This window comes from Choloepus didactylus, chromosome 10, assembly GCF_015220235.1.
Source record: "Choloepus didactylus isolate mChoDid1 chromosome 10, mChoDid1.pri, whole genome shotgun sequence".
In the NCBI taxonomy this organism is placed as follows: Eukaryota; Metazoa; Chordata; class Mammalia; order Pilosa; family Megalonychidae; genus Choloepus; species Choloepus didactylus.
Window position 1 is genome coordinate 106,564,037 of NC_051316.1, and position 26,634 is coordinate 106,590,670.

The 26,634-nt window shown below is 42.3% G+C and overlaps 1 protein-coding gene across 3 annotated transcripts in view; it reads left to right on the top strand.

The window, feature by feature from the left end:
* The window catches only part of ASTN2 (astrotactin 2), a 926,574-nt gene that overhangs the window by 889,942 nt on the left and 9,998 nt on the right, over positions 1-26,634 (top strand). For all 3 annotated transcript variants that reach the window (XM_037797191.1, XM_037797194.1, XM_037797193.1), the window contains exons 21-22: positions 21,678-21,778; positions 23,397-23,580. In XM_037797191.1, coding sequence (XP_037653119.1) covers positions 21,678-21,778; positions 23,397-23,580 — 285 coding nt within the window. The remainder of the gene's footprint in view (positions 1-21,677; positions 21,779-23,396; positions 23,581-26,634) is intronic.

Consider the following 26,634-nt stretch of genomic DNA (forward strand, 5'->3'; position numbering starts at 1 on the left):
ATGTTTCCATCTGGTTTTAATAGCAGGGTGATATTGGCATTTTTTGGGGGGGAAGATTTTCTGAAGGATTAGTGTTAATTAGTGTTTATAGTTCATAGAATTCACCAGTTAAAACATCTAATGACCCCATCATTTTTTGGGAAAAGAAAGCAAGGTCCTTGGAGGAAGACTTTACCCAAGGTCACAGAGTTGCTCAGGATTAAAGCCAGGACTTGACAGGCTGTCCTGGATTCAGACCCCAGCTAGTCAGTGCCTCAATGTGGGCATTGTCTTTAATTCTAACAACTTATTTTGAAAATAGGTATTGTAGCTATTTAACAGAGGGGCTGTGACTTGCCTATAGGCCCAATGGCTGAACTAGGGTTCTAGTCACATCCTATGAATCACAAAACCCTCATTGCTTACAACACACTTAAGGACCACTGCCTTTGCCCAGTGGTTTGACTTTCAAGAAGCACCGCTTGCATTTTATTCCACTTGAGTATCATGAATATGCAAGACAAGAAAAGACAGTAAATAAGTATGCCAAGCAATGTTCTACATGGTTTACATGTTATTTCATTTTTACAACTATCTCATGAAGCAGAAATTATTGACACCATTTTCCAGATACAAAAACTGAGGTTCACAGAGATAGGAGGAACAGGAAATGGACAGAGCTATGATACAAACTCAGCTCTTCAGAGTCCAGGTGCAGAATGTGTTCCATCTCCCACCCTCTGCCCTGCCCTGACTCGTGGGAGGGCAGCGCTCACATAGGAGGTACGGCCTGAGTTCAGTTTGAAGTAGATAAGAACCGTCTTGCCTATATTATTCCCTAACTTAGTGTCAGGGGTAAATCCAAGTTGGTAAACTCTGCTTGACCTCTCCCCTCTGGGCTCAGCTTTTGCAAAATACAATCTAAAATGGCACCATGGAAGAAGAGAAAGACTTTAAGATCAGATGTGGGAAGAGCAGTGTCAGTGTTAAAAAGGAGGTGATGGGTGTTGGTGTTCCTGTGGTAAAATTTCTTCCTTGCCAAAAGTTGGGAACATGGAGTTCATCCTCCTAATGAATAGTGAACTCTAACTTCCTCTGAACTGCATGACTCAAGACCCAGTTGGGACCAACGAATACTTATTAATTGCATCTATTTGGAAAGAGCATTGGACTTGGATTCAGGGTCCTGGCTGAACTACTACTACTATCTGCACAGCCTTGGGAAAATAAGTTCAAATCTCCATGGCTTACTTTCCTCCTTGTGGAATGGATTTAATAATACATACCCCTTAGGTGGTTGTAAAGAAAACAGAAGATGACTGTGTAAAAGCTCCTAGCACTGTTTCTGATACAAAGTAAGAGCCCAGGAAGTGTGTGTGGAATCTTTAAGGCACTTTCATACCCATTATGACCATTTGGTCCTCATAGTATCCCTGTAGGCTTATCTAACAGTAACCAAGGCACAGAAAGGTCAAATAATCTTAGGAAAGCTATGAAGTAAGTTAATGACAAGGATAAACCTACAATTCCACATACTTCCAAATTGTGCTTTCCTGAAAAAACATTTCTAACTGAAGTCATTTAAAAGTATTGTTTTTATCTGAGTTTCAAAGACCCAATGCAGTATGCAATACAGATATAAGAAAAAGACAACAATTTTCTTTAAAGATCCCAGGAATACAAGTTTGGCTGGAATAAGTAGGCATTCCTTGACTTGGAACCATAAAATTAGGCTTTGTCTGCTTTATCCTAAAACAACCTATTAAAAGATGAACATCCTCCAACTAAAAATCAAGGTCAGTCCATCTCTGTGTTATCATGTAATCTACCCCTTGAAAGGAGGAAAAGAAGAGAAAAGGGGAGGGGGGAAGGAGAAGAAGGGAAGAAGAAGAGGAAGAAAAACCAGCAGGAGGATAAGAACTGCTGTTGAACACAATCCAAATCTAACCTGAAATTTTCTTTCTAGAGGAGTCAGATTGTACTAAATGGGTCACTGAATGACTCCAGAGAGACCATTTGCATAGTATTTGAATATTCCAATCCCTTGGTTTATCCACTTTTCAAAGGCTTTTATGGGTGGGGAGAAGAAGAATTGCAACTTTTTTTTTTGCAGGATAAAATGAGATTCCTATAGATGGTTTGACACTCCCAGGGTTTATGCAGCTGACGGGGTGGGGGGATGGACGGAAAGTTCCAGTTGGATCTTGAACTAGGATCCAAGGCTTGGGTCCATTGCTTTGAAAGAAGGAAGAAGGGATGCACCAGAAAACAAGAAAGCAAGAGTAGGGACAAGACAAACCACTATGGAAGGACTCATAGCATTGTATCCCGAGTTTGGTTCACTTGACTGTTCCCCACACTCTTCTGAGAAGTTGTTTTGTTCTTGGGTGTTTCTTCATGGTGCTTAGCAGAGTGCTCAGCAGGTGGCAGGTATAACACTGATGACGGGCACACACAGAGTGGGGCTGCTGTGTTAATCAATCCCTCTTAGCCAAAGCACCAACTTTGCTTTACAGACTTGGCCTTCCTCCAGAGCTCTCCCTGCCGACTTTACCCTCCCGATTCTTTACCTGTTACCTCATTCTGCTGCAGGCGGTGAAGGGAGTGAAAGTGTGGGGTGCTGGTTGTTGGAGTCCAAACACAGACTGCCTCACTTTTGTCCTCAGGCAGTATCTCCCAGTTACTCCTCAGTCTAGGTTGTTCTGAAAGTAGAAACCAGGACTGGAGTCATTAATGCCCTGACGGTCTCTCTGTGCTGGACACTGGAATTAGATATTTATGTGGGCCAGGAGCCTGGTTGTCAGCCCAAGCTGGGAGATGGGAAGGTTAGTTTCTGGGACTCAGGGGTGCGTGGACTGCACAGGAAACAGAGAGGGGTCATTGCAGCTCCTGGCTCCCCGCTCTCCTCACTTTGATACACCTAGACTAAGGGGAAACAGAGTGATTTTTGCCTGGTAGCCGGCACCCAGCTTGGGGAAATTTTGGACCTTTGAATTCTAGCAGCCACCCAAGACTATCTTCCGGACTGGGAAACCGAGGACAGAACAGGGTGAGCCTCACCCAAGGCCACAATGCTCATTCAGTGTCTGAACCCAGTGGCAATCCAGTTCTTCAACAGGCAGGTATAGTGTTAGACCCAAAGTCAGAAGAGCTGTGTGGCCTTGATCAGATAAAGTCGCCTCAACTCGCTGAGCCTGTCTGTAAAATGGGAATTATTTCTCATCCTGGGATCAATTGAAATAATGTAAGCAAGAGTGATTATGTTGAATACTGTCAGAACTCTAGATCAGGAGTCAGCAAACTTTTTCTCACAAGTTCCAGACAATGAATATATTAGACTTTGTGGGCTATGTGGTTTCTGTACCAACTACTCAATCCGGTCGGTCTAGGAAAATACATTTAAAAAGTGAACATGGCCATGTTCCCTTAAAACATTATTTATAAAAACGGACAGCAGGCCAGATTTGGCCCATGGGCCGTAGTTTGCTGACCCCTGCACTAGATGCTTGGAAGTTTTTCGGTTACTATTGTTGTCATAACAGTTCACCCCAAAACTTGATGGCTTAAAACAACCATTTTATTATGCTCATAGATTTTGTGGGTCAGGAATTCAGACAGGGCACAGCAGGCTGCACTGACTCTGCTCCATGAAGTCTGGGACCTCAGCTGGAAGGATTCAAAGGTTGGGGGCAACTCTACTGCTTGGGCTGAAAATATCTGACGTTACTTTTCTCATCTGTGTGGAGCCTGGGCAAGGGTTGATTTGAAGACTAGGACTGCTGAAGTAGCTACACCCAGCCTCTCCATGTGGCTGTCTTCTCCACCCCACAGTGGCCTCAGGGTAGTTGTATTTCTTACATGGTGGCTCAGGGCTCCAAGTGAGAATGTTTTATCAAACAAGGCAGAAACCTCATCACCTTTTATCACCCAGGCTTGGAAGTCACATGGCCTCCTTTCCACTGTGCATTTCATCAAAGTACTCACAAGCCCACCCAGATTCAAGGTGAAAGGCCATAGACCCCACCTCTCAATGGCAGGAATACCAAAGAATTGGAAGCTACATTTTAAATCCATCACAGAAGAGATTTATGATTAAAACATACACTGCACACATTTTAATAATAATGCCTACTTAGCACTTACATGTGCCAGGCCCTGTTTCAAGTTCATTACTGTGCCCAATATCCTTTTGAGGTAGGTAATATTATCATTCACACTTTAAAAACAAGAAACACTGAAGAAGAGAGAGGTTAATTAACTTGCCCAAGGCCTTAAAGATAGCAAGTTGCAGAGCCAACATTTGAACTCAAGCAATGGGGCTTCAGAGTCAAATCTGCCACTACAAGCCCTTCCTCGTGAAGATCATGAAAGCGAGCATGCTCTTCCTACTGCTGCTGTCCCATATGAAGGTTTGAGCAAAGTTGGATTGAGAAGACAAGTCTTGGGACAGCCACTATGTCCAGCAATCTTGCCTCCAAAAATCAATACAAACTTTACTGCCTACCTCTTCTGGGTCCAGACTATTTTTGGCATCATGGGCAGAATAAAGGAAGACTGATGGTACTCAATTCTGTTCACAAGAAACCTAAAATATGGGTAGGGAGATTTAATTCTGATTTAATTCTCCCAACCCCACAAGAGATGGAAAAACTGTCTGCATTTTACGGCCAAGGACACTGCGGTGCAATGGTTAAGTTGCTACTTGCCTAGTTGCTGGTAGAGTTCAGGTTCAAACCCAGAGTAGTCTGATTCACAAGCCCATGATGGAGAAAGATCTTCCATGGATGACACCAACTCTTTAAATGGAGAGTCCTTCATCCCTAGAATATCAGATATAACCAATCCCTCAGAGGTGATCTTGGTTCAACTCCCTCCCTATAGAGATGGGGAGACTGAGACCCAGAGAAAGGCAGTTAGATGGGCCTGGCCATATAGTCACACAGACCCAGAGTTGGATCTGAGACACAATTATTTTCCCACCACCCCTGATTGCCGCCTTGTGCTGGGAATGGCAGGGAGGGGAGTGAAGGTTGGGGGGTGGGGGAAAGTGGGTGAACTAACGGGAAGTTGTTTGCCAAAGCTGTGTGGGGGGAAAGAGCCTTTTACAAGACCAGGGCCTCTGGCCTGGAAACATCTGTTTCCCTTCAAATCAGCAAGGAGAATTTTGCTTCCCCGGAATGCCTAAATCATGTGGCGACTGGGGAAGAGCAGGCATTGGCCTGGAGACTTCAAACGCATTCTCCCGTACTCTCGGGGACCTGGGTCTGACGTGGGCCTCTGGGGCTCTGTCCCTGTTCTTACCCCCTGTCAGATCCGTGAGAAGCTCTCACTGCCAGTTAACTTCTTGGTTTCATTCTCTCACCCCTGCTGCGAGGGGTTCTGGGGGTCTTGGATGGGACCAACAATAGCTTCCTTTCTACCTATCCTCCCCTGATCTCCACTAGAACAACTAGTCTGGGGTGGGGTGGGGTGTGAAGTCAGTGCTTTGAGCAGTGGCATAATAATAATGAAAATAACAACAGTAGCCGTCATTTATTGAGTGCTTAGCATATGCCAGACATCACTTTCCATACAGCATCTTTTTTTATTCTAACAACCACCTTATATAGGGGATTTTAATTATGATCCCCATTTTACATGTGGGTAAATTGAGGCAAGGCCAATAAATAGGGAGCCAGAATTTTAAACTATGTCTGTCTGATTCCAAAACCATGCTCTTAGCCACTCTGCTATTCCGTCTTCTTTAACGACCATTCATTTTTATTACATTTATTCATTTTACAGATGAGGAAACTGAGTTCCAGAAAAAGGGAAATAGTATCTCTTAATTGATTGATTGATTGATTCAGTCAGTCCCTCATTGGAGCAAGTACTGTATTTGCTGAGTGTCTGTGCACCAGGCAAAGGTGCTTGGGATATAGAGATGCACGGAGCAACAGTCCTGCCCTGAAGATGCTCACATATACGTGGGGCAAGAGAGAAGTGAACGGGCACTGGCCTAGATGTGTGACACATGCTGTATGACAGGGCATTATGAAGGGAGAAGTGAGGATTAAGAAAGTCTTCAGAGGAGTTAAAAGGACTTTCCAGAGGAGATAAGGTTTGATTGATGCTTTAAGGACAAAGTGCAGAGAGTCAAGTAAAGAAGAGGAAGGACATCTCAGAGAGAGGGTAAAGCACGTACAAAGGCAGAGATGTAGGATGCAAGTTCCAGAACCATTAGCAGTTGGATATGGCTCTATTATGAAAAAATAGGAAGGGAAAATTGGCAAAGGAGCCTGGATCTGTGGCTGGAACTTACTTGGAGCTCAATGATAGAGTATTGTGGAATGAATGAATTAAGGTGCTGGATCAGGGGTTCCATGTTCAAGAGTTTGGCATTCGTTCTGAGAATGATGACAAAGCTTTGAAAAAATACTTTGCATGTGAGTAGCCAGTGCCAAGGCACTTTCCAAAAGTTTTTAATTTCAACTTCCCAATACACTAAGACCTTACTGTCTTTGGAACCCATGATCTCACAGCCAGTTTATGGAAAAGCTGGGACTCGAATTCAGGTTTTCAGCCACTTTAACCAGTGTTCTCTCCCTTGAAACAAGGTTAAGATTAAAATTAGCAAAGGTGTGGGCCTGGAGCTCCAGGTTCCCAAATAGCCCATCCAACTATAACTTCAGAGCCACCACTTTTCAGTCGTAAGTCAGCCAGCTGTGTAAGAGGTAGGGTAGTATAATCGAAGGAACAGTGGAGGAAGAGTCAGTAAAGCCAGGATCTTCATGCTGAATGAATTGTCAGTGGATCCTTGTGTAAGACTCTTCACACTCTGAGCCTCAGTTTCCAGATCTTTAAAATGAGGATGTGGAGTTGGGTGATTGATGAGGAGTTCTAGTTCAAATTAGCAGAGGACCTTGGCCTGCCTCAGAGGGAGAAAGAAGATGATAGACTAGCTGATCACCTTCTTTCCTTGATGCCTGAAAAACACAGAAGTCTGACTGTGCCATTTCTCCCTCTCTGTCTCTGTCTCTGTCTCTGTCTCTCTCTCTCTCTCCCTCTCCCCACTCTCCCCCTCCCCTCTCCCTCTCCCCTCTCCCCCCTCCCCTCTCCCCCCTCCCCTCTCCCCTCTCCCCTCTCCCCTCTCCCTTCTTCTCCCTCCCCCTCAGTTCTCTGGGTGTGCATGTGGTGTATACGTGTGTGTGTATGTCTTTCAGTCTCCCTCTAATCCCCTTTCTTCTTCTCTCCTTCTTCTCCAGATCAGGGCCAGCACTTTCTCCCATTGACAAAGTGCCCCTCAAGACCCTGTCTGGTCCCCTAACAGTTTTCAGATGTGTCTCTGCAACAGTTCTACAATTATAACTGAGACAGGCAGAAAGCGCATGGCCCTGTGACTTTTGACCCACATCTGTGTGGTTCACATTTTCTCTTTTCTCCACCCTCTGGCAGGGTGGCCTGAGGCCTCCTCCATCTCAAGGCCTCCACTGACAGATTGGGTTCCTCTAATAACAAAATAGAACTACCTTTTAGGGAGCAAAGACTGAACCAGGCCTACTGTGATCATTATATCATTGAGTCTTTATTCCTAACTTGTAGGATATGGACAATTTCACCCTGTTTTACAGATGAGAAGATTGAGGCTCAGGGAGATGAAGTGACATCCCAAAGAGTGCTCAGCTAGCAACTGGGGAAAGCAAGGATCTTACCCAAGTTGTATAACTTGAAAACCTGAGACTACTTCATCCCCAGCATGCTATAATTCATGCTGCTTGGCTAAGCAGAGAAGTGACTCCAAACCCTTTTGGTGGAGAAAATGTATAGCAGAAACAAGAGAAACAGAAGTGGCCAATGGGAAAGCAATGTTGGAAAAATACACCAAATCCTCATACTTTGAGGCTCCCTCACGTGCTCGCCCCACTACAAAGCATTCCACATTCCCCAGAGTTGAAATGCATCTCCTTCCTTTCTGGTTTCCAAGAAAGCACTTTTTAAAATGTGAACTCTTAACATGAACAAGTGGTCTTTATAATAATCTGCAACTTATATACCACTTCCTTATGCACCACCCCCATGTAATTCTTGAGAAGCCACACACTGTTGGTACAGTCATCCCAGTTTTGTTGATGGAGAAACTGAAATCAAGAAGTGAGATGCGATGTGCTCAGGTTCATTCATTTACACCAATATTTATTAAACACCTACCATGCACTCCATACTTTGTTAAATGCCAGAGATATAGCTGTGCCCAAACTGAAGAACACGCTCTCTGGGACCTGTAGAAAGGGTTTGATCCTGGCTCTGCTACTTTCTAGATGGGTTGTCACGAGAAGGGTAAGTGCTTTATATGTTACCCAATACTGTTATCTGTTCCCCCACCTTGCAGCTCACTTATTCCATCCCTGAGTTTCTTTGTGATCTTGCTTCCAACCCTCTCCTCACAGCCTTCCAATGATTAACTTACATTGTACAGAGATTGCACTTCACATGCATCCACACTGAACCCTGTCACCTGGGCAGCAGCCTCCATATCACAGATGCACAGTGCAGAAAGGTGAAGTGAATGCAGAGAGGTAAAATGACTTGTCTAAGGTCACAGAGCAAAGGAATAGAATTGGAATATGAACCCAAGTCTGATCATGCATAAGACTAGGCCCTTTCCTCTGCCTCTGTGCTTGTCTTCACCTAGACAATGCTGAATGTAGTAAGTGCTAGAACTGCACCCCACTGATAGTGCTGTGATGAAATCAGAGGAGAGAGATGATGCCTACATGCAGTGTTACTGTTCTCACACCAAAGGCAGAAGCTGGAAGCCCCAGAAGACATCCTTGTTCTGAAGATGGAACTAAACTATCCCAAGTTTTGGCATCTTAAGATATGGATATTGATGCAGGCCCACACATCCTTACCCTTCCTATCCTTGTGAGTCAGCTAATGAAAGAAAAGGTTGTTAAGTTTGTGCAATGGTTAAAAATATGATCTCTGGATTCAGCTAGACCTAGGTTCATGTTCACTGTTGCTACTTACTTAAGATGTGGTTGTTAGGCCAATTACTTGATCTCTTTGGAACTATCTTTATCTGTAAAATAGGCACAATAGTACCCTACTTATATAGTATGTACAAGGATTAATGAGAATAATACATATAAAGCATCCTGCATCCAGTGAACACTCATTAGCCATCACAACCAGACAGTTCCTTGAATTGTTTCTCCCATTTCACATATGAGGAGACCGAAGCTCAGAGAGGATAATCAACTAGCATAAAGTCTCACAGCTAGTTGAGGCCCATAGCCAAGATTTGAATGCATGTCCATTGGGCTCCAAGGCTTCTTCCACTTCCCCACATCTTTGCCACCGGACTTGCAGTGACCTGATTCCTGCTCTACCCTTCACCCAGACTTCTTGCAGCAGGCAGTCAGGACATCTTGGGAATGACATTCTTGTGCTAACTCAGGGTGCACAGCCAGCAAGAGTTGTTCCCAGAGGTCTGTCCTGGGCCTCACAGCACAGCACCATAGCAGCAAAGAAATGTGGAACATCCACGGTTACCAAGATCACTGCTGGTTGGCTCTCGGCATTGTAAACACAGGCAACCAATGCTTTGTGGGAGGTGGCCCTGAATCCTTTTGTGCACCAAAAAACACCAACTTCTTATTGCTTTACGTATTCATTTGTGGCAGAGAAGACAGGATGGTGCTAATTTATGGTCTTAATAGCAATGAAAACCAGAATCATTATCAAAGAATAAGCTAGAAACACATCCTTGGCCTTTTGTGGATGGCATGAATTCCCTCCCCAGTTCTTAAGTGAGAAATTGAGTTATTTTTTAAGAAGGGGATTTTCATACACTTAGGTTTTCATACACATGTTTTTTCAGAAATGTACTGGCTTCTGGCTGTTGTGAACCTTATACCAAAAAGTTCCAATTCATGCATGGTGCCTTTTATTTAAAAACAAGATCAAAACCATTGAGGTATCAGGTTATGGATAACAAAGCTGGGAGGACCCTTGGAGATGACCAAGTTCAGACCCTCTAGACCAATGAGTGGTAGAGCTGGAGCAGCAGAATATAAGCTAAGAACAAAGAGTTTTAGAGAAAGACAAACCAGAGTGCAAGTCGTGGCTCTTTCGTTGTCTAACTTGGGACAAATTGCCCAATTTTTTGATCTTCATTTTCCTCTTCTGAAAGATGGGGATAATGAGGGTGATTATTTCCACTGGTTTCCATAAGTTTAGAAAAAAATGCAAGATAGGACCACCTCAACATATCGAGGCTCAGCAGCTGTGGCTAGTGGACTTATATTTATATAGAATTGGTATCCACAGACCTTTGAGCAGAAGGCTGTAGCTGACAGTGGTTAAATGCATGGCTTTGAAGTCAGACAAATCTAGGTTTAAATTGCCAATCCCAGTAACTTCTATGTGATTCTGGGCAAACTGCTTCCCCTTTCTGTGTCTAAGGTATAAAATAGAGTAGTAGTACTTATCTTTTAGGATTGTGTGGGGAATTAATTGTGATAATGCAGATAAAACTTCTTAGCTCAACTTAAGACTCATCTTAAGGTCATAGCATATATTAATGAATATGTACAGCCAACTCGTTTATCAAATGCCTAACGTGTACAGTCAATTAAGAACTTGCCTTTCTGCAATTTGACAATTGTAGTATTATAAGATACGTTGAGGTGCTGGGAAATGAGGAAAGGAAATAGGGCCACTGGTGTCTTAGACTCTTCCACTCGACACAGGGGCCCCTTTATCTAGTCTACACTCTGGCCTCTGCACTTGCACTGGTGAAGGAGGATGCCATGGCAAAAGCAGGACACTTAGGCTCTCCAACATTCTATTCAGACTGTTACTGGCTTTCAAGGCTCACCTCCTCTTGGAATTCCCATCTGCTCACTCCTTAGGCTTCGTTTAGAGTCACAGAACCTGGATATCTGGAGAGATGAAGGGTCACAGAGCCTCCCTGAGGAAGGACAGAGGGCAGATATAGGAAGAATTTATGCCCTGGATTGGGCCTGAACCCACCAGGTCTGCACTTTACCAGTTCTCTCCCTCAAAGACCACACAGGCTACATCTCCTCCTGCCTCTACAGCATGGAGCTTCGGATGCTGTCACGGAAAGGTGGAGACATGCCTTGTACCTGGAATAGCTCCCAGCTTCCCTGTCACGGCCCACAAGGTCCCCACCAACTTTCCGTCTCATCTCGCTTTGTTTTCTTTCTCCCCAGGGCCTTTGTACTTACTGCTCTCCCTGTCTGGAATGCCCTTGGCATTCAGAACTTAGCTCACACCTTCCCTCCTCAGGGAGAACTTCACAGACAATCCACTCTAATGTACACCCTCCCCACCACACCACAAACACACATGCATTATCTTTTTTTTTTTTTTTTAACTTCATTTTATTGAGATATATTCACATACCATGCAGTCATACAAAACAAATCGTACATTTGATTGTTCACAGTACCATTACATGGTTGTACATTCATCACCTAAATCAATCCCTGACACCTTCATTAGCACACACACAAAAATAATAAGAATAATAATTAAAGTGAAAAAGAGCAATTGAAGTAAAAAAGAACACTGGGTACCTTTGTCTGTTTGTTTGTTTGTTTCCCCTATTTTTCTACTCATCCATCCATAAACTAGACAAAGTGGAGTGTGGTCCTTATGGTTTTCCCAATCCCACTGTCACCCCTCATAAGCTACATTTTTATACAATTGTCTTCGAGATTCGTGGGTTCTGGGTTGTAGTTTGATAGTTTCAGGTATCCACCAGCTACCCCAATTCTTTAGAACTTAAAAAGGGTTGTCTAAATTGTGCATAAGAGTGCCCACCAGAGTGACCTCTCGACTCCTTTTGGAATCTCTCTGCCACTGAAGCTTATTTCATTTCCTTTCACATCCCCCTTTTGGTCAAGAAGATGTTCTCTGTCCCACGATGCCAGGTCTACATTCCTCCCCGGGAGTCATAGTCCACGTTGCCAGGGAGATTCACTCCCCTGGGTGTCTGATCCCACGTAGCGGGGAGGGCAGTGATTTCACCTTTCAAGTTCGTTTAGCTAGAGAGACAGGGCCACATCTGAGCAACAAAGAGGCATTCGGGAGGAGGCTCTCAGGCACAATTATAGGGAGGCCTAGCCTCTCCCCTGCAGCAACCATCTTCCCAAGGGTAAAACCTACGGTAGAGGGCTCAACCCATCAAACCACCAGTTCCCTATGTCTGTGGTCATGTTAGCAACCATTGAGGTGGGGTAGGCCAACACCCCTGCATTCTCCACAGGCTCCTCAAGGGGGCACTAGATATTTTTTTCCTTGTTTTTCCTTCTCTTTTTTTAACCTTCTTTTCCTTTTTAAATCAACTGTATGGAAAAAAAATTAAAAAAAAAAAAAAAGAAAAACATACAATAAAAGAACATTTCTGTGAACTTGCTCCTACTATATCCATCAGAAATTAACAGACCATAGTCATTCCTGGGCATCCCCAGAACATTAAATAGCATATCTGTTCTTCTTGGATTACTGTTTTCCCTTCCTTAATTGCTCTCTATTGCTAGTTCCCCTACATTCGACATTATAAACCATTCGTTTTACATTTTTCAAAGTTCACATTAGTGGTAGCATATAATATTTCTCTTTCTGTGCCTGGCTTATTTCGCTCAGCATTATGTCTTCAAGGTTCATCCATGTTGTCATATGTTTCACGAGGTCGCTCCTTCTTACTGCCATGTAGTATTCCATCGTGTGTATATACCACATTTTATTTATCCACTCATCTGTTGAAGGACATTTGGGTTGTTTCCATCTCTTGGCAATTGTGAATAATGCTGCTATGAACATTGGCGTGCAGATATCTGTTCGTGTCACTGCTTTCCGATCTTCCGGGTATATACCGAGAAGTGCAATCGCTGGATCAAATGGTAACTCTATTTCTAGTTTTCTAAGGAACTGCCAGACTGACTTCCCGAGTGGCTGAACCATTATACAGTCCCACCAACAATGAATAAGACTTCCGATTTCTCCACATCCCCTCCAGCATTTGTAGTTTCCTGTTTGTTTAATGGCAGCCACTCTAATAGGTGTTAGATGGTATCTCATTGTGGTCTTAATTTGCATCTCTCTAATAGCTAGTGAAGCTGAACATTTTTTCATGTGTTTCTTGGCCATTTGTATTTCCTCTTCAGAGAACTGTTTTTTCATATCCTTTGCCCATTTTATAATTGGGCTGTATGTACTATTGTCATTGAGTTGTAGGATTTCTTTATGTATGCAAGATATCAGTCTTTTGTCAGATACATGGTTTCCAAAAATTTTTTCCCATTGAGTTGGCTGCCTCTTTACCTTTTTGAGAAATTCCTTTGAGGTGCAGAAACTTCTAAGCTTGAGGAGTTCCCATTTATCTATTTTCTCTTTTGTTGCTTGTGCTTTGGGTGTAAAGTCTAGGAAGTGGCCGCCTAACACAAGGTCTTGAAGATGTTTTCCTACATTATCTTCTAGGAGTTTATGGTACTTTCTTTTATATTGAGATCTTTGGTCCATTTTGAGTTAATTTTTGTGTAGGGGGTGAGGTAGGGGTCCTCTTTCATTCTTTTGGATATGGATATCCAACTCTCCCAGCCCCATTTGTTGAATAGACCATTATGACTCAGTTCAGTGACTTTGGGGGCCTTATCAAAGATCAGTCGGCCATAGATCTGAGGGTCTATCTCTGAATTCTCAATTCGATTCCATTGATCTATATGTCTATCTTTGTGCCAGTACCATGCTGTCTTGGCAACTGTGGCTTTATAATAAGCTTCAAAGTCAGGGAGTGTAAGTCCTCCCACTTCGTTTTTCTTTTTTAGAGTGTCTTTAGCAATTCGAGGCATCTTCCCTTTCCAAATAAATTTGATAACTAGCTTTTCCAAGTCTGCAAAGTAGGTTGTTGGAATTTTGATTGGGATTGCATTGAATCTGTAGATGAGTTTGGGTAGAATTGACATCTTAATGACATTTAGCCTTCCTATCCATGAACATGGAATATTTTTCCATCTTTTAAGGTCCCCTTCTATTTCTTTTAGTAGAGTTATGTAGTTTTCTTTGTATAGGTCTTTTACATCTTTGGTTAAGTTTATTCCTAGGTACTTGATTTTTTTAGTTACTATTGAAAACGGTATCTTTTTCTTGAGTATCTCTTCAATTTGTTCATTTCTAGCATATAGAAACATTACTGACTTACGTGCACTAATCTTGTATCCCGCTACTTTGCTAAATTTGTTTATTAGCTCTAGTAGCTGTATTGTCAATTTCTCAGGGTTTTCCAGATATAAGATCATATCATCTGCAAACAATGACAGTTTTACTTCTTCTTTTCCAATTTGGATGCCTTTTATTTCTTTGTCTTGCCGGATTGCCCTGGCTAGCACTTCCAGCACAATGTTGAATAACAGTGGTGACAGCGGGCATCCTTGTCTTGTTCCTGATCTTAGAGGGAAGGCTTTCAGTCTCTCACCATTGAGTACTATGCTGGCTGTGGGTTTTTCATATATGCTCTTTATCATATTGAGGAAGTTTCCTTCAATTCCTACCTTTTGAAGTGTTTTTATCAAAAACGGATGTTGGATTTTGTCAAATGCTTTTTCAGCATCTATTGAGATGATCAATTGATTTTTCCCTTTTGAATTTTTAATGTGTCTTAATACATTGATTGATTTTCTTATGTTGAACCATCCTTGCATGCCTGGAATGAACCCCACTTGGTCATGGTGTATGATTTTTTTAATGTGTCTTTGGATTCGATTTGCAAGTATTTTGTTGAGGATTTTTGCATCTATATTCATTAGGGAGATTGGGCAGTAGTTTTTCTTTTTTGTAGCATCTTTGCCTGGTTTTGGTATTAAATTGATGTTAGCTTCATAAAATGAGTTAGGTAGTGTTCCATTTTCTTCAATGTTTTGAAAGAGTTTGAGTAAGATTGGTATCAGTTCTTTCTGGAAACTTTGGTAGAATTCCCCTGTGAAGCCATCTGACCCTGGGCATTTATTTGTGGGAAGATTTTTGATGACTGATTGGATCTCTTTGCTTGTGATGGGTTGATTGAGGTCTTCTATTTCTTCTCTGGTCAGTCTAGGTTGTTCATATGTTTCCAGGAAATTGTCCATTTCCTCTACATTATCCACTTTGTTGCCATACAGTTGTTCATAGTATCCTCTTATAATTTTTTTAATTTCTTCAGGATCTGCAGTTTTGTCACCTTTTTCATTCATTATTTTGTTTATATGGGTCTTCTCTCTTTTTGATTTTGTCAGTCTAGCTAGGGGCTTGTCAATCTTGTTGATCTTCTCAAAGAACCAACTTTTGGTGATAGTTATCCTCTCTATTGTTTTTTTGTTCTCTATATCATTTATTTCTGCTTTAATCCTTGTTATTTCTTTTCTTCTACTTGGTTTAGGATTGGTTTGCTGTTCATTTTCTAGCTTCTTCAGTTGATCCATTAGTTCTTTGATTTTGGCTCTTTCTTCCTTTTTAGTATATGCGTTTAGTGCTATAAATTTCCCCCTCAGCACTGCTTTTGCTGCATCCCATAGGTTTTGGTATGTTGTGTTCTCATTTTCATTTGTCTCTACATATTTAGCAATTTCTCTTGCTATTTCTTCTTTAACCCACTGATTGTTTAGGACTGTGTTGTTTAACCTCCAGGTATTTGTGAATTTTCTAAGTCTCTGATGGTTATTGACTTCTAATTGTATTCCATTGTGGTCAGAGAATGTGCTTTGAATAATTTCAATCTTTTTAAATTTACTGAGGCTTGTTTTATGTCCCAGCATATGATCTATTCTGGAGAAAGTTCCGTGAGCACTAGAAAAGTATGTGTATCCTGGTGATTTGGGATGTAATGTTCTGTATATGTCTGTTAAATCTAATTCATTTATCAGATTGTTTAGGTTTTCAATTTCCTTCTTGGTCTTCTGTCTGGTTGATCTATCTATAGGAGAGAGTGATGTGTTGAAGTCTCCCACAATTATTGTGGAAACATCAATTGCTTCCTTTAGTTTTGCCAGTGTTTCTCTCATGTATTTTGTGGCACCTTGATTGGGTGCATAGACATTTATGATTGTTATTTCTTCTTGTTGAATTGCCCCTTTAATTAGTATGTAGTGGCCTTCTTTGTCTCTCAAAACATCCCTGCATTTGAAGTCTATTTTATCTGAGATTAATATTGCTACACCTGCTTTCTTTTGGCTGTAGCTTGCATGAAATATTTTTTTCCATCCTTTCACTTTCAGTTTCTTTGTGTCCCTGTGTCTAAGATGAGTCTCTTGTATGCAACATATTGATGGTTCATTTTTTTTTTATCCATTCTGCGAATCTATATCTTTTAATTGGGGAGTTTAATCCATTTACATTCAACGTTATAACCGTGAAGGCATTTCTTGAATCAGCCATCTTATCCTTTGGTTTATGTGTGTCATATATATTTTTCCCCTCTCTCTATTAATATCCTTTATTGTACCCATACCGAATCTCTTTAATACTGAACCTTTCTCCAAGTCTCTCTGTCCTTTCTTTGTTTCTCTGTCTGTAGGGCTCCTTTAGTATCTCCAGTAGGGCAGGTCTCTTGTTAGCAAATTCTCTCAGCATTTGTTTGTGAAAAATTTAAGCTCTCTGTCAGATTTGAAGGAGAGCTTTGCTGGATAAAGTATTCTTGGCTGGAAATGTTTCTCACTCAGAATTTTAAATATATCGTGCCACTGCTTTCTCGCCTCCATGGTGGCTGCTGAGTAGTCACTACTTAGTCTTATGCTGTTTCCTTTGTATGTGGTGAATTGCTTTTCTCTTGCTGCTTTCAGAACTTACTCCTTCTCTTCCGTGTTTGACAGTGTGATCAGAATATGTCTCGGAGTGGGTTTATTTGGATTTATTCTATTTGGAGTTCGCTGGGCATTTATGATTTGTGTATTTATGTTGTTTAGAAGATTTGGGAAGTTTTCCCCAACAATTTCTTTGAATACTCTTCCTAGACCTTTACCCTTTTCTTCCCCTTCTGGAACACCAATGAGTCTTATATTCGGACGTTTTATATTATCTATCATATCCCTGAGGTCCGTTTCGATTTTTTCATTTTTCTTCCCCATTCTTTCTTTTATGCTTTCATTTTCCATTCTGTCATCTTCCAGGTCACTGATTCGTTGTTCAACATCCTCTAGTCTTGTACTATGAGTGTCCAGAATCTTTTTAATTTGGTCAACAGTTTCTTTAATTTCCATAAGATCGTCTATTTTTTTCTTTTGTCTTGCAATGTCTTCTTTATGCTCTTCTAGGGTCTTCTTGATATCCTTTGTATTCTGTACTATGGTCTCATTGTTCATCTTTAGTTCTTTGAGTAGCTGCTCTAGGTGCTGTGTCTCTTCTTATCTTTTGATTTGGGTGCTTGGGCTTGGGTTATCCATATCGTCTAGATTTTTCATATGCTTTATAATTTTCTGTTGTTTTTGGCCTCTTGGCATTTGCTGAACTTGATAGGGTTCTTTTAGGATGTGTAGACCAATTGAAGTCCTTATCTCTAATTTATCAGATCTACAGCTTCGTGGAGTACACTTTCTCTAACTAACCAGCAGGTGGCGTCCACGAGCCACCAGTTCTCCACAAGCCAGTTCTCCCCTGCTTAGCCTTTGTGGTGAGTGGGGGAGTGAGTCTTGTGGGGTCCAATTGGTGTACCAAGCTTGCGTGTGTAGTTGGTGTTGCCCGCCCTGTATATGGGGCGTGTTTCTGGGCAGTCAGGGAGGGGGCGTGGCTCTAACAATCAAATCTCCCTGGTGATCCTGGAGTTTTAAAGCTGCTGCAATAGTCTAATCCTTCAGTTCAGTCCTGCCACAGTTTGTCTCTGCCATTGACCCACAAGTCCTTGGTATTGGAGTATGGCTCCTGAGACTTGCAAGTGGGTCCCTATTCCAGGCCGTGCACCCCCTGGTCCTCTGTTGAGGAATGACTGTGCTATATCACAGATGAGTGCCGTCCCCCCAGGGCTGTTCTGGGCTGCTGGGCTGTGTAGGGAGGCTCCCAGTCTGCTGAAATGATGGCTGAATGGGGCTTTGTTAATTCACACTGCTCCACCTTCCCAGCTCTGGGACAATCAGCTGAGGTTGCAGGGAAGGCTAATGTCCACTCCCAGTTTTGTGGTGTGTGCCTGTTATTTGAAGCACTTCCATCACACTGGGTTGTGTGGGGCAGCTCTGGGCTATAGGGCTGGTGATGGGCAGGATGATGGCTGTGAGCGGACACCCCCCTTTTCTTGGGAAGTTGTGGTGTTTAGTGAATTTTCTCAGCCACTGGATTATTGCCTTTTGTCTCAGAGCTCTCTTAGTTCTGCTCTTGTCTTGACCTTCCCAAGTTGCAAGTCTTTGAAGCTTTCTGTATTGGGCTTCTTAGAGTAATTGTTTTAGAAAAAGAAAAAAGGATTAAAAAAAACAAAAACAAAAACAAAAAAAAAGGGCCCTCCTCACAGATCTAATGGGTTATTGAAATGCTAAGAGACAAAGCAACCAGGGCCATTAAGGAAAGGTCCACAGGGCAGAGAGATCAGCTTTTCTTCGGGATTTGCATATGAGCCTCAGGGCCTGAGCTCTGCCCTTCCCCTTTCTATGTTCACCAGAACTCCAAAAATCCTCCGCTTTTATTTTGGAGTTTTTCGTGCTGTTTTTTTCTATGCCTGTCTCCTCTCTGCTGGGCTGGCTGCTCTCAGATTCTCTGGTGTCTGGTCTCAGTCTATCTATGGTTGGAGTTTGGATCAGTAGAATCAGTTTCCGATAAGGGCTGCCTCTGCAGTTCTCCCTTCTCCTTCCCGGAGCTGACAGCCCCTCCTCCCACGGGACTGAGCCTGGCAGGGTGGGGCGCGGGTCCCCTGGCCACAAAAACTTACAGATTTCGCTGATCTCAGCAGTTCCACGTTTTCATGAGTGTTGTATGAAGTATGTCCAAAGTCAGATTCCTCTGTGGTGTCCAGTCCACGCAGTTCCTGGCTTCCTACCTACTTTCCTGGAGGAGTAACTAAAACATACAGCTCACCAGTCCGCCATCTTGCCCCGCCTCTCCGCATTATCTTTTTCACATTATCCTGTCATAGTCTCCATTGCAATTATCATTATCTACTTTTTTCTTTACTTTTTGATTAGCTTTATAAAAGCAGGGTCCTTGTAAAAGTGTTGGAGAAAACATGGAGAGAGGGATGTACCTATCTACTGTTGATAAGCAGGCAGAATGTATAGCCTTTCTGAAGGTCAGTGTGGTGGCTCCACATAAAGCTAAGTATGTGGGGACCATAACGTCCTGCAGCCTCATTGTGGGGTATGTATTTGGAAGATCTGAGAGCAGAGACATGAATGGACAGTTGCACACTGATGTTTATGGAGGCAGTATTCATGATTTGCAATGGGTGGAGGTGGCCTAAGGGTACATAGACTGAGGAACAGAATGGTGAACTGTGGTGTACGCATGCAATGGAATATTGCGCAAGTACAAGGAGCGAAGCTGTAGGACAGGCAACGAGGTAAATGGATCCTCTACACAGCATTTTGAGTGAAGTACACCAGAAACAAAGGCAAACACTATAATGCCTCACCAGTATGGACTAACTACAATGTGTAAACTCAGAATTGAATCTTAGAACACAGTCTGAGGGAAGCGATTATTATAATGGTCCCTAGATTGTAAGCTCTTACAGCAGTCAAATCTGTTCCTGAATTGTAATGGCAGTCTCCAAACTTTGAGATGTATAACCCTTAATGTATAACCTGATTGGTCTCTGGAACAATGGGTATCTCTGTAACACCTGAAACTCAGAGCTGGAGCTCAGCAGATATGAATGTTAGTATTAGTGCATACAGCAACTGTTAAAAAATTAAAAAAAAAAAAAAAAGAAGCTGAAAAAAAGCCCAGACTTCAGTTAGTGATATGAATGAAGCAGATGTGGTTAAGACTAGGGCAAATCAGGCCAAAGGGTAAAGGTCGAAACTGACTGTGTTTTAAAACTTCAACTTCCCTGTGAGACCAAGGGAAGAGATGTCTATTTGGTGCAGGATCTATATTTTCTAAACAGTATAACTCTACAGTCAGTTTGTTCAAACACCACAATTACTTGGAACTTTGAGTAGGAAATGAGATATGGTACGTTAGTATAGGTTAGAGTAAAATAGTGACACATCCCAAAGTAATTTGGGCAGAGAATAAAAATATATTTACAGGACCCCCCTGAGGAGCTGGGGGAAAGTGCAGAAGTGTTGGACTTCCTCACCTGGACTGATACTGATGACATTAGGACTGGTGGTATGATGTGCTGAGCCCTCTATCATGGGACTTCCCCTTATGAAGCTCATTAACTGCAAAGAAGAGGCTAAACTTGCGTATAATTGTGCCTAAGAGTCTCCCCCTGAGTACCTCTTTGTTGCTCAGATGCTCTCTCTCTCTCTCTCTCTCTCTCTCTCTCTCTCTCTCTCTCTCTCTCTCTCTAACTGAGCCACCTTGGCAGGTGAACTCACTCTCCTCCCCACTATGTGGGACCCAACTCCCAGGGGTGTAAATCCCCCTGGCACTGCAGGATATGACTCCTGGGGATGAATCTGGACCTGGCATCGTGGGATTGAGAATATGTTCTTGATCAAAAGGGGGATGCAAAATGAAACAAAATAAAGTTTCAGTGGCTGAGAGATTTCAGATGGAGTCTAGAGATCACTCTGGTAGACATTCTTAGGCACTATATAGATAACACCTCTTAGGTTTTAATGTATTGGAATAGCTAGAAGTAAATACCTAAAACTAGCAAACTCCAACCCAGTAGTCTGGACTCCTGAAGATGACGGTATAACAATGTGGATTGCAAGAGGTGACAGTGTGATTGTGAAAACCTCGTGGATCACACTCCCTTTATCTAGTGTATGGATGGATGAGTAGAAAAATGGGGACAAAAACTAAATGAAAAATAGGATGGGATGGGGGGGTGATGTGGGTGTTCTTTTTTACTTTTGTTTTTTTATTCTTATTCTGATTCTTTCTGATGTAAGGAAAATGTTCAGAAATAGATTGTGATGATGAATGCATTACTATATGATGGTACTGTGAAAAGTTGATTGTACACCATAGATGACTGTATGGTATGTCAATATATTTCAATAAAACTGAATTTAATTAAAAAAAAAAAAAAAAGCAGAGTCCTTGACCCTTTTGTTCATCTTTATAAACTTATCACCTAAAATAGTTCCTGGAGCATAGCTGATGCTCAATAAGTATTTGATAAATAAATAAATGAATGAATGGATGAGTATATGAATGTTTATGTTCAGGCATACAGGGGTTCACATCTCACCCCTGGTCAGTCTTCCTGGGTTCAAACCACTGCTTTGTTCCTCAGTAACTGTGCAAACATGGAAAAATACACAATCTAACTCTCAGTTTCCTCATTGGTGATGTGGAGGTGGTAATAATCCTTGCCTTCTAGGCTCGTGTAATTGAAAATTAAGAGATTAAATATAAAGTTTTCAAAAGCAGTTGATGTTTAATAAATATATAACTTTATAATTATTTTTATGTTCTCAAATCTTTTCTCCTGCAGCCTAAGCATCCCTGGGTGTTTTCAACCACCACTCCTGTGCCTTGGTTTTGTGTTCCTTCCTCCAACTTTTAGGGCTTTCTCTGAAGTCACAGTTTGGTTCTCTGTTTTCTTGCTGCTACAGGTTCACTCTGTATGCTGTGGATACACGGGGACGGCACTCAGAGCTCAGCACAGTGACACTGAGGACAGCCTGTCCTCTGGTGGATGACAACAAGGCAGAAGGTAGGTGACCCACTTCTTCACTTCCCAAGTAATTCCCATATTTCCCCCCTCTGAGTTCAGTACGACCCCACGCACACCCCCACTACCCCACACATACATTGGCACAGAGAGAAAAAAAGTGGAGAAATCAAAACAATGAAGGAAATCGAGATTCACTAGCAATATCTTTGCCCATAGAAAAACATGTTCCTCTTTGGTAGAGCTTGTCTATGTTGTGACTTGGAGGCAAGGATTCGTGGAGTCTCATGCCTAACGACCTGCCCCTTAGTCTAGGTTTTTTTGGAACCAATCACATTCTCCCACTTTATTCTATGCTAGAGATGGTAAAGAGATGGCATCCAGAAGACCATTTCTACTTACTTTGCCCATGCCAGACATGACTAGCTGATTACAGCATTCTTTCTGATCTAGCCAAGTGGTAGCCTCGGAATCGTCAACCCAGCCTGGGACTATCAGTCAGGGTTGGCGTGCAAAGATTAAAACTTTTTCTGTTTCTGGTCCATGCAGTTATTAAATTCAGGCAAAAGCATATGAAAAAACAAATCCAACCAATAAATCAGTTCCACCCTATACTTAGTTCTTGTAGATGCAGAAGTAGATGAAATGTAATGGTAGCTCATGAATCCTGGTGGTTCACTTCAAATTGAGCAAATCTTTCCTAAGTGCCCTGTAGAAGCAATGCAACGGAGGCATGGTCTCCACCTTTAGGAGTTTACCTTCTAGGGAGAAAGACATAGATTTCCAAAAATGGCTCTGATAATCTCAATAATAAATGTTTTGTGTGCTACCAGATAAGAGGGGATTTGAGATGGCTTCCTGGTAATTTTATTTTTAATTTTAAAATAACACATGTACATGGTTACAAAAATGAGAAAAATAAAAATCAAAGTGGAAAATAGTATAAAGTAAATGTTCCATGCATCCTGAATCCAATCCCCCATATTCTCCCAGAGGCAACTGTTGTTAGCAGTGATTTGGGGACATGCATAGATTTTGATCCAAGTCTTCACAGCTGCAGGAATGTGCCCTCTAGTCAAGGGAGCAGTCGACAATGAATCTGAGAAGTATCAGCTAGTAGGAATGGCTGTAGGAGTAGAGGTGGCCTTGAGTGGCATGCAGAATAGTCTGGATTTCTTTTGGAAGGTTTTTGAATGGAGTCCTGATCAGATCCAATCACAGAAATGTGTTGGAAATATTACAGAGGTGAGATACTGGAAGCAGGGAAACCTAGAAGGAGGCTATTGAAAGGTACTCAAGACATTTTATTTCAGCATCTGTAGTTGTTTGGAATTTTCTGTTAAATCGTGGGTGCAATAATTATATTAATGTCCAAGCTAGCAATTGTTGTGTACTAATTGTGTCTAAAACCTTGTCTTGAGTGCTTTACATCCATTTTTACAATTTAATTCTGACAGTGCACCTCTAGAGTAGATATCACCATCTCCATTTGATAGGTAAGAAAACTAAACACAAAGAGTGATGACATATTCAAGATGAAAGTAAGGTCTGCCCACCTCCAAAAACCACACAAGTGAAATACTCCAAGACAATGTTGCAAGCCATATTTCCATCATTCCCCACTGCCCAGTAATCTATGCCTCCACTTTTTCCCTCTCAGAGATAGCTGACAAGATCTACAATCTGTACAATGGGTACACAAGTGGAAAGGAGCAACAGACTGCCTACAACACATTGATGGAGGTCTCAGCATCCATGCTGTTCCGAGTCCAGCACCACTACAATTCTCACTATGAAAAGTTTGGTGACTTTGTCTGGAGGAGTGAGGATGAGCTGGGACCCAGGTATGGGGGTCTAAGTGTTAGTGGAGGGGTAAATTCTTTCTTCCATTTGACTTTACTGGACTGTTGTTTCCCACAGACTGAGAATGGACTTTATCAACTAAATAAGAGTGATGGACACCTTAGTCATTTCAGGGTTACAGATAGGAGAGGGGCAAGGAGAATGAAAGGATCTTGGAATTTTAGTTTCTTGGACTAATGGAATGTCACGTAGGAGCAGGACATTGGTGCTCTTTGTATCAATGACTTCTTGTCCCTCTTCCCACCTCTACTTATACATATAGAGAAACAGGCTCCTTGAGGAGATGGGCTCTAAACAAGATCACAGCACTCTAATCCAGAGCTCTTCCTGCTCTTCCCACTCTTTCATACAAATTTGAGTTCTTCTGGAATAAATAGCTATGGTTTTAATTAAAGCCCATTCTTGACACATACTGTGCCTCTTACATGGTAGTTGATGATGATGAAATAGTAACATGGTAGAAACTGTTCCAACCTATGCATAGCTCACTGTTGACTGGATGATACAGATAACTAAACAAGCAATTGTAACAAATAGGAATGGTAAGTGTCACTATAGCATAAGAGCAAGGCCTTTGGGAAACATGAGGCATAGGCACCAACCCAGTGGAGGTTTCCCAGGGGCTGAGACTCTGAGGCCTAAAGGGTAAGTAGGGGGTTAGGCAAGTGGAGAAGGAGGAGGAATGTTCACAGCAGAGAATCAGAACAGGAGTTTTCCTCTCAAATTTTGATCATTTGCCTCTAGTTTTGTGATTTTTGCCATATTGCCATACCATAGGCACTTTATTTATTTGGTATTTCTTTCTTAAATAGAGTCACTTCCTATTCAACATATATTTGGAAAGAAAACACTGTATCATCTTGGAAAGGGAAAACCAGCACCATCTACCCTTAATAGAAATTTAAACCTAAACATTCAACACAGCGGAAAAAAGAGTAAAGGGGGGAGAAAAGCAAACAGTCTGTCCAATCCTAGTGGAGTCTGATGCCATCTCTTTAAAAAGAAAGAACAGCAGGTGTTAGAGACATGTTAAAAATGCAACACCAAACCAAGACTTTCTTCTTAAAGTTACCCAAAGGAGGGAAAGAGAATGAAAAAGGGAATCTCTTCTTGTGTGGCTCATTGTTGTTTAATACTTTGTCTGTGATCATCTTAAGTACCACCTAAAATCCTTTCCGTGCCCCAGGGGAACTCCTTCTACACTTTGGTTAACACCCTGTTTGGAGGAACTGAAAGAAGTGGGAGTGGTAAGAAATAAGAAGGGAGAGGTCAGCAGGGGCCAGATCCTGAATGGCCTTTTAAGTCGGGTTAAGGAGTTTGGATTATCTCCCCAGGGTAATGGGAAGCTTTTCAAGTGTTTTTCACAGGGGTGGGGGGTGAGGTTGATGTTATCAGGCCTTCATTCTGGGAAGGTCCTCTGTTGAAAGAATGGTCTAGATGAGTCAGGCAAGAAGAAGGCAAGCAGGCCCTAGCGGCTGCTTTGATAATAATCCAGGGCAGACAGTTGGTGCCCTGGACCAGGTCAGCACCAAGCCACTGGGGAGAATTGCATGCCTTCCTGAAATACTTAGTGGGCAGCACTGCAGGCTTCAGAAAACTTAAAAATGACCCTGTCAACTGAGAAGTAGAGTATCTTAGACATTTTATGATGATAAGGAAATGGAGGCCCTATGCAGTGAAAAGAGCTGGCCAGGGTTACAGAGTTTGATATGGAAGCTGGTTCTCCTTGAGCTCTCACCCTGAGCCCTTACCATGCTCCCTGCAACAGCCTTCCAATAATTTAAGGCCTCTGCAGAAAGAGATGAGAGTTTAGTCAAGGGAAGAAAAGGATCTTTCCCTGGGGTGGGCCTGTTCAGCCCTGGACTGCCACTTTTTCCCTCTCACATGAAAGGAAGGTTCTTTAGATTAAAGGCTGAAAGAGGACAGACAGTCAGGCAGAAGGATACAGCCCCAGATGAAAGCTGCTGTGTGAGCCATTGCAGCTGCCATCTTGCCCAGGGGCAGGGACAGTCATTCCACTTTATTGGGCTTTCCACAGGGCTTAGCGAGTTTGGGTGGAAGCTAAACCAGAGCTTGACTCCTGACTTTCACTTTACAACCTGCTGGGACACTTTATGACCCTCTAGTACATAAACCTCCTTTGGGCAGCTCATCTGGCTGCCCAAAGAATCAGGGCATCCCACTCTGTAATGAACTGTGATAACCTGCTAACCTATGGTGAACCAGTCACCAGCCACTGTCTGCCAAGCCCCACCCATGTCTCCTAGCTTCTCCTTCCCTGGTCTTTCTAGCCTCCTGGAAGGGATCTGAGTTTCCTCCATCCCACATTAACATGTCAGCAAGAATCAAGTGAGCTGCATCCTAATCCATCCTAGCACTGCTAATAAACTGACTGCGTGGGCTTGGGCTGTGTCCTACTGGAGTCCTTAGTCTCCTCACTATAAAATGATCAGGATAGACTAGAGCAGTTTACCTCCCCCTCTCCCCTGCCCCCAATAAGAATCCCTTACAAAGAGCCCCAGGTCTTAGAAGGAATGCCACCTCCTCAAGAATCCTCTCAAGTTTCCACCCATTTGCTTTATTGCACACTCATGTTTTAATTCTCTGCATCATACTTACTAGTTTTAGTATCTTATGTTGCTTCTGGGTTTATTTGTGTACCATCTCTCTTTCCCACTACAATGTAAATTATATATAGTCAGTGACCCTTTATGTCCTAGCCATTCTTGCAAGTAGGTGCTAAGTAATTATGTTTTGAATAATTGGATAATTGAATGAGTGAATATGTATACCAGATGAGCACCTGGTTGTTCTGGTAGGAGCTACAGTGGATGACCTGGAGTTCTACCTGCTAGATCTCCTTTTCAACTACCACCAACATCAAGGGTCATTTAGGTCACGGCTGAATTCAGTGAACTGTGAGGGCTTTCTAGCTCAAAAACAACAAAACAACATTCTAAAAAATTCAATGGTCTTACAAATAATGAGGAACTTGAAGAGACCTCCCTTCATTAATTTATTGTCATTAATTCATT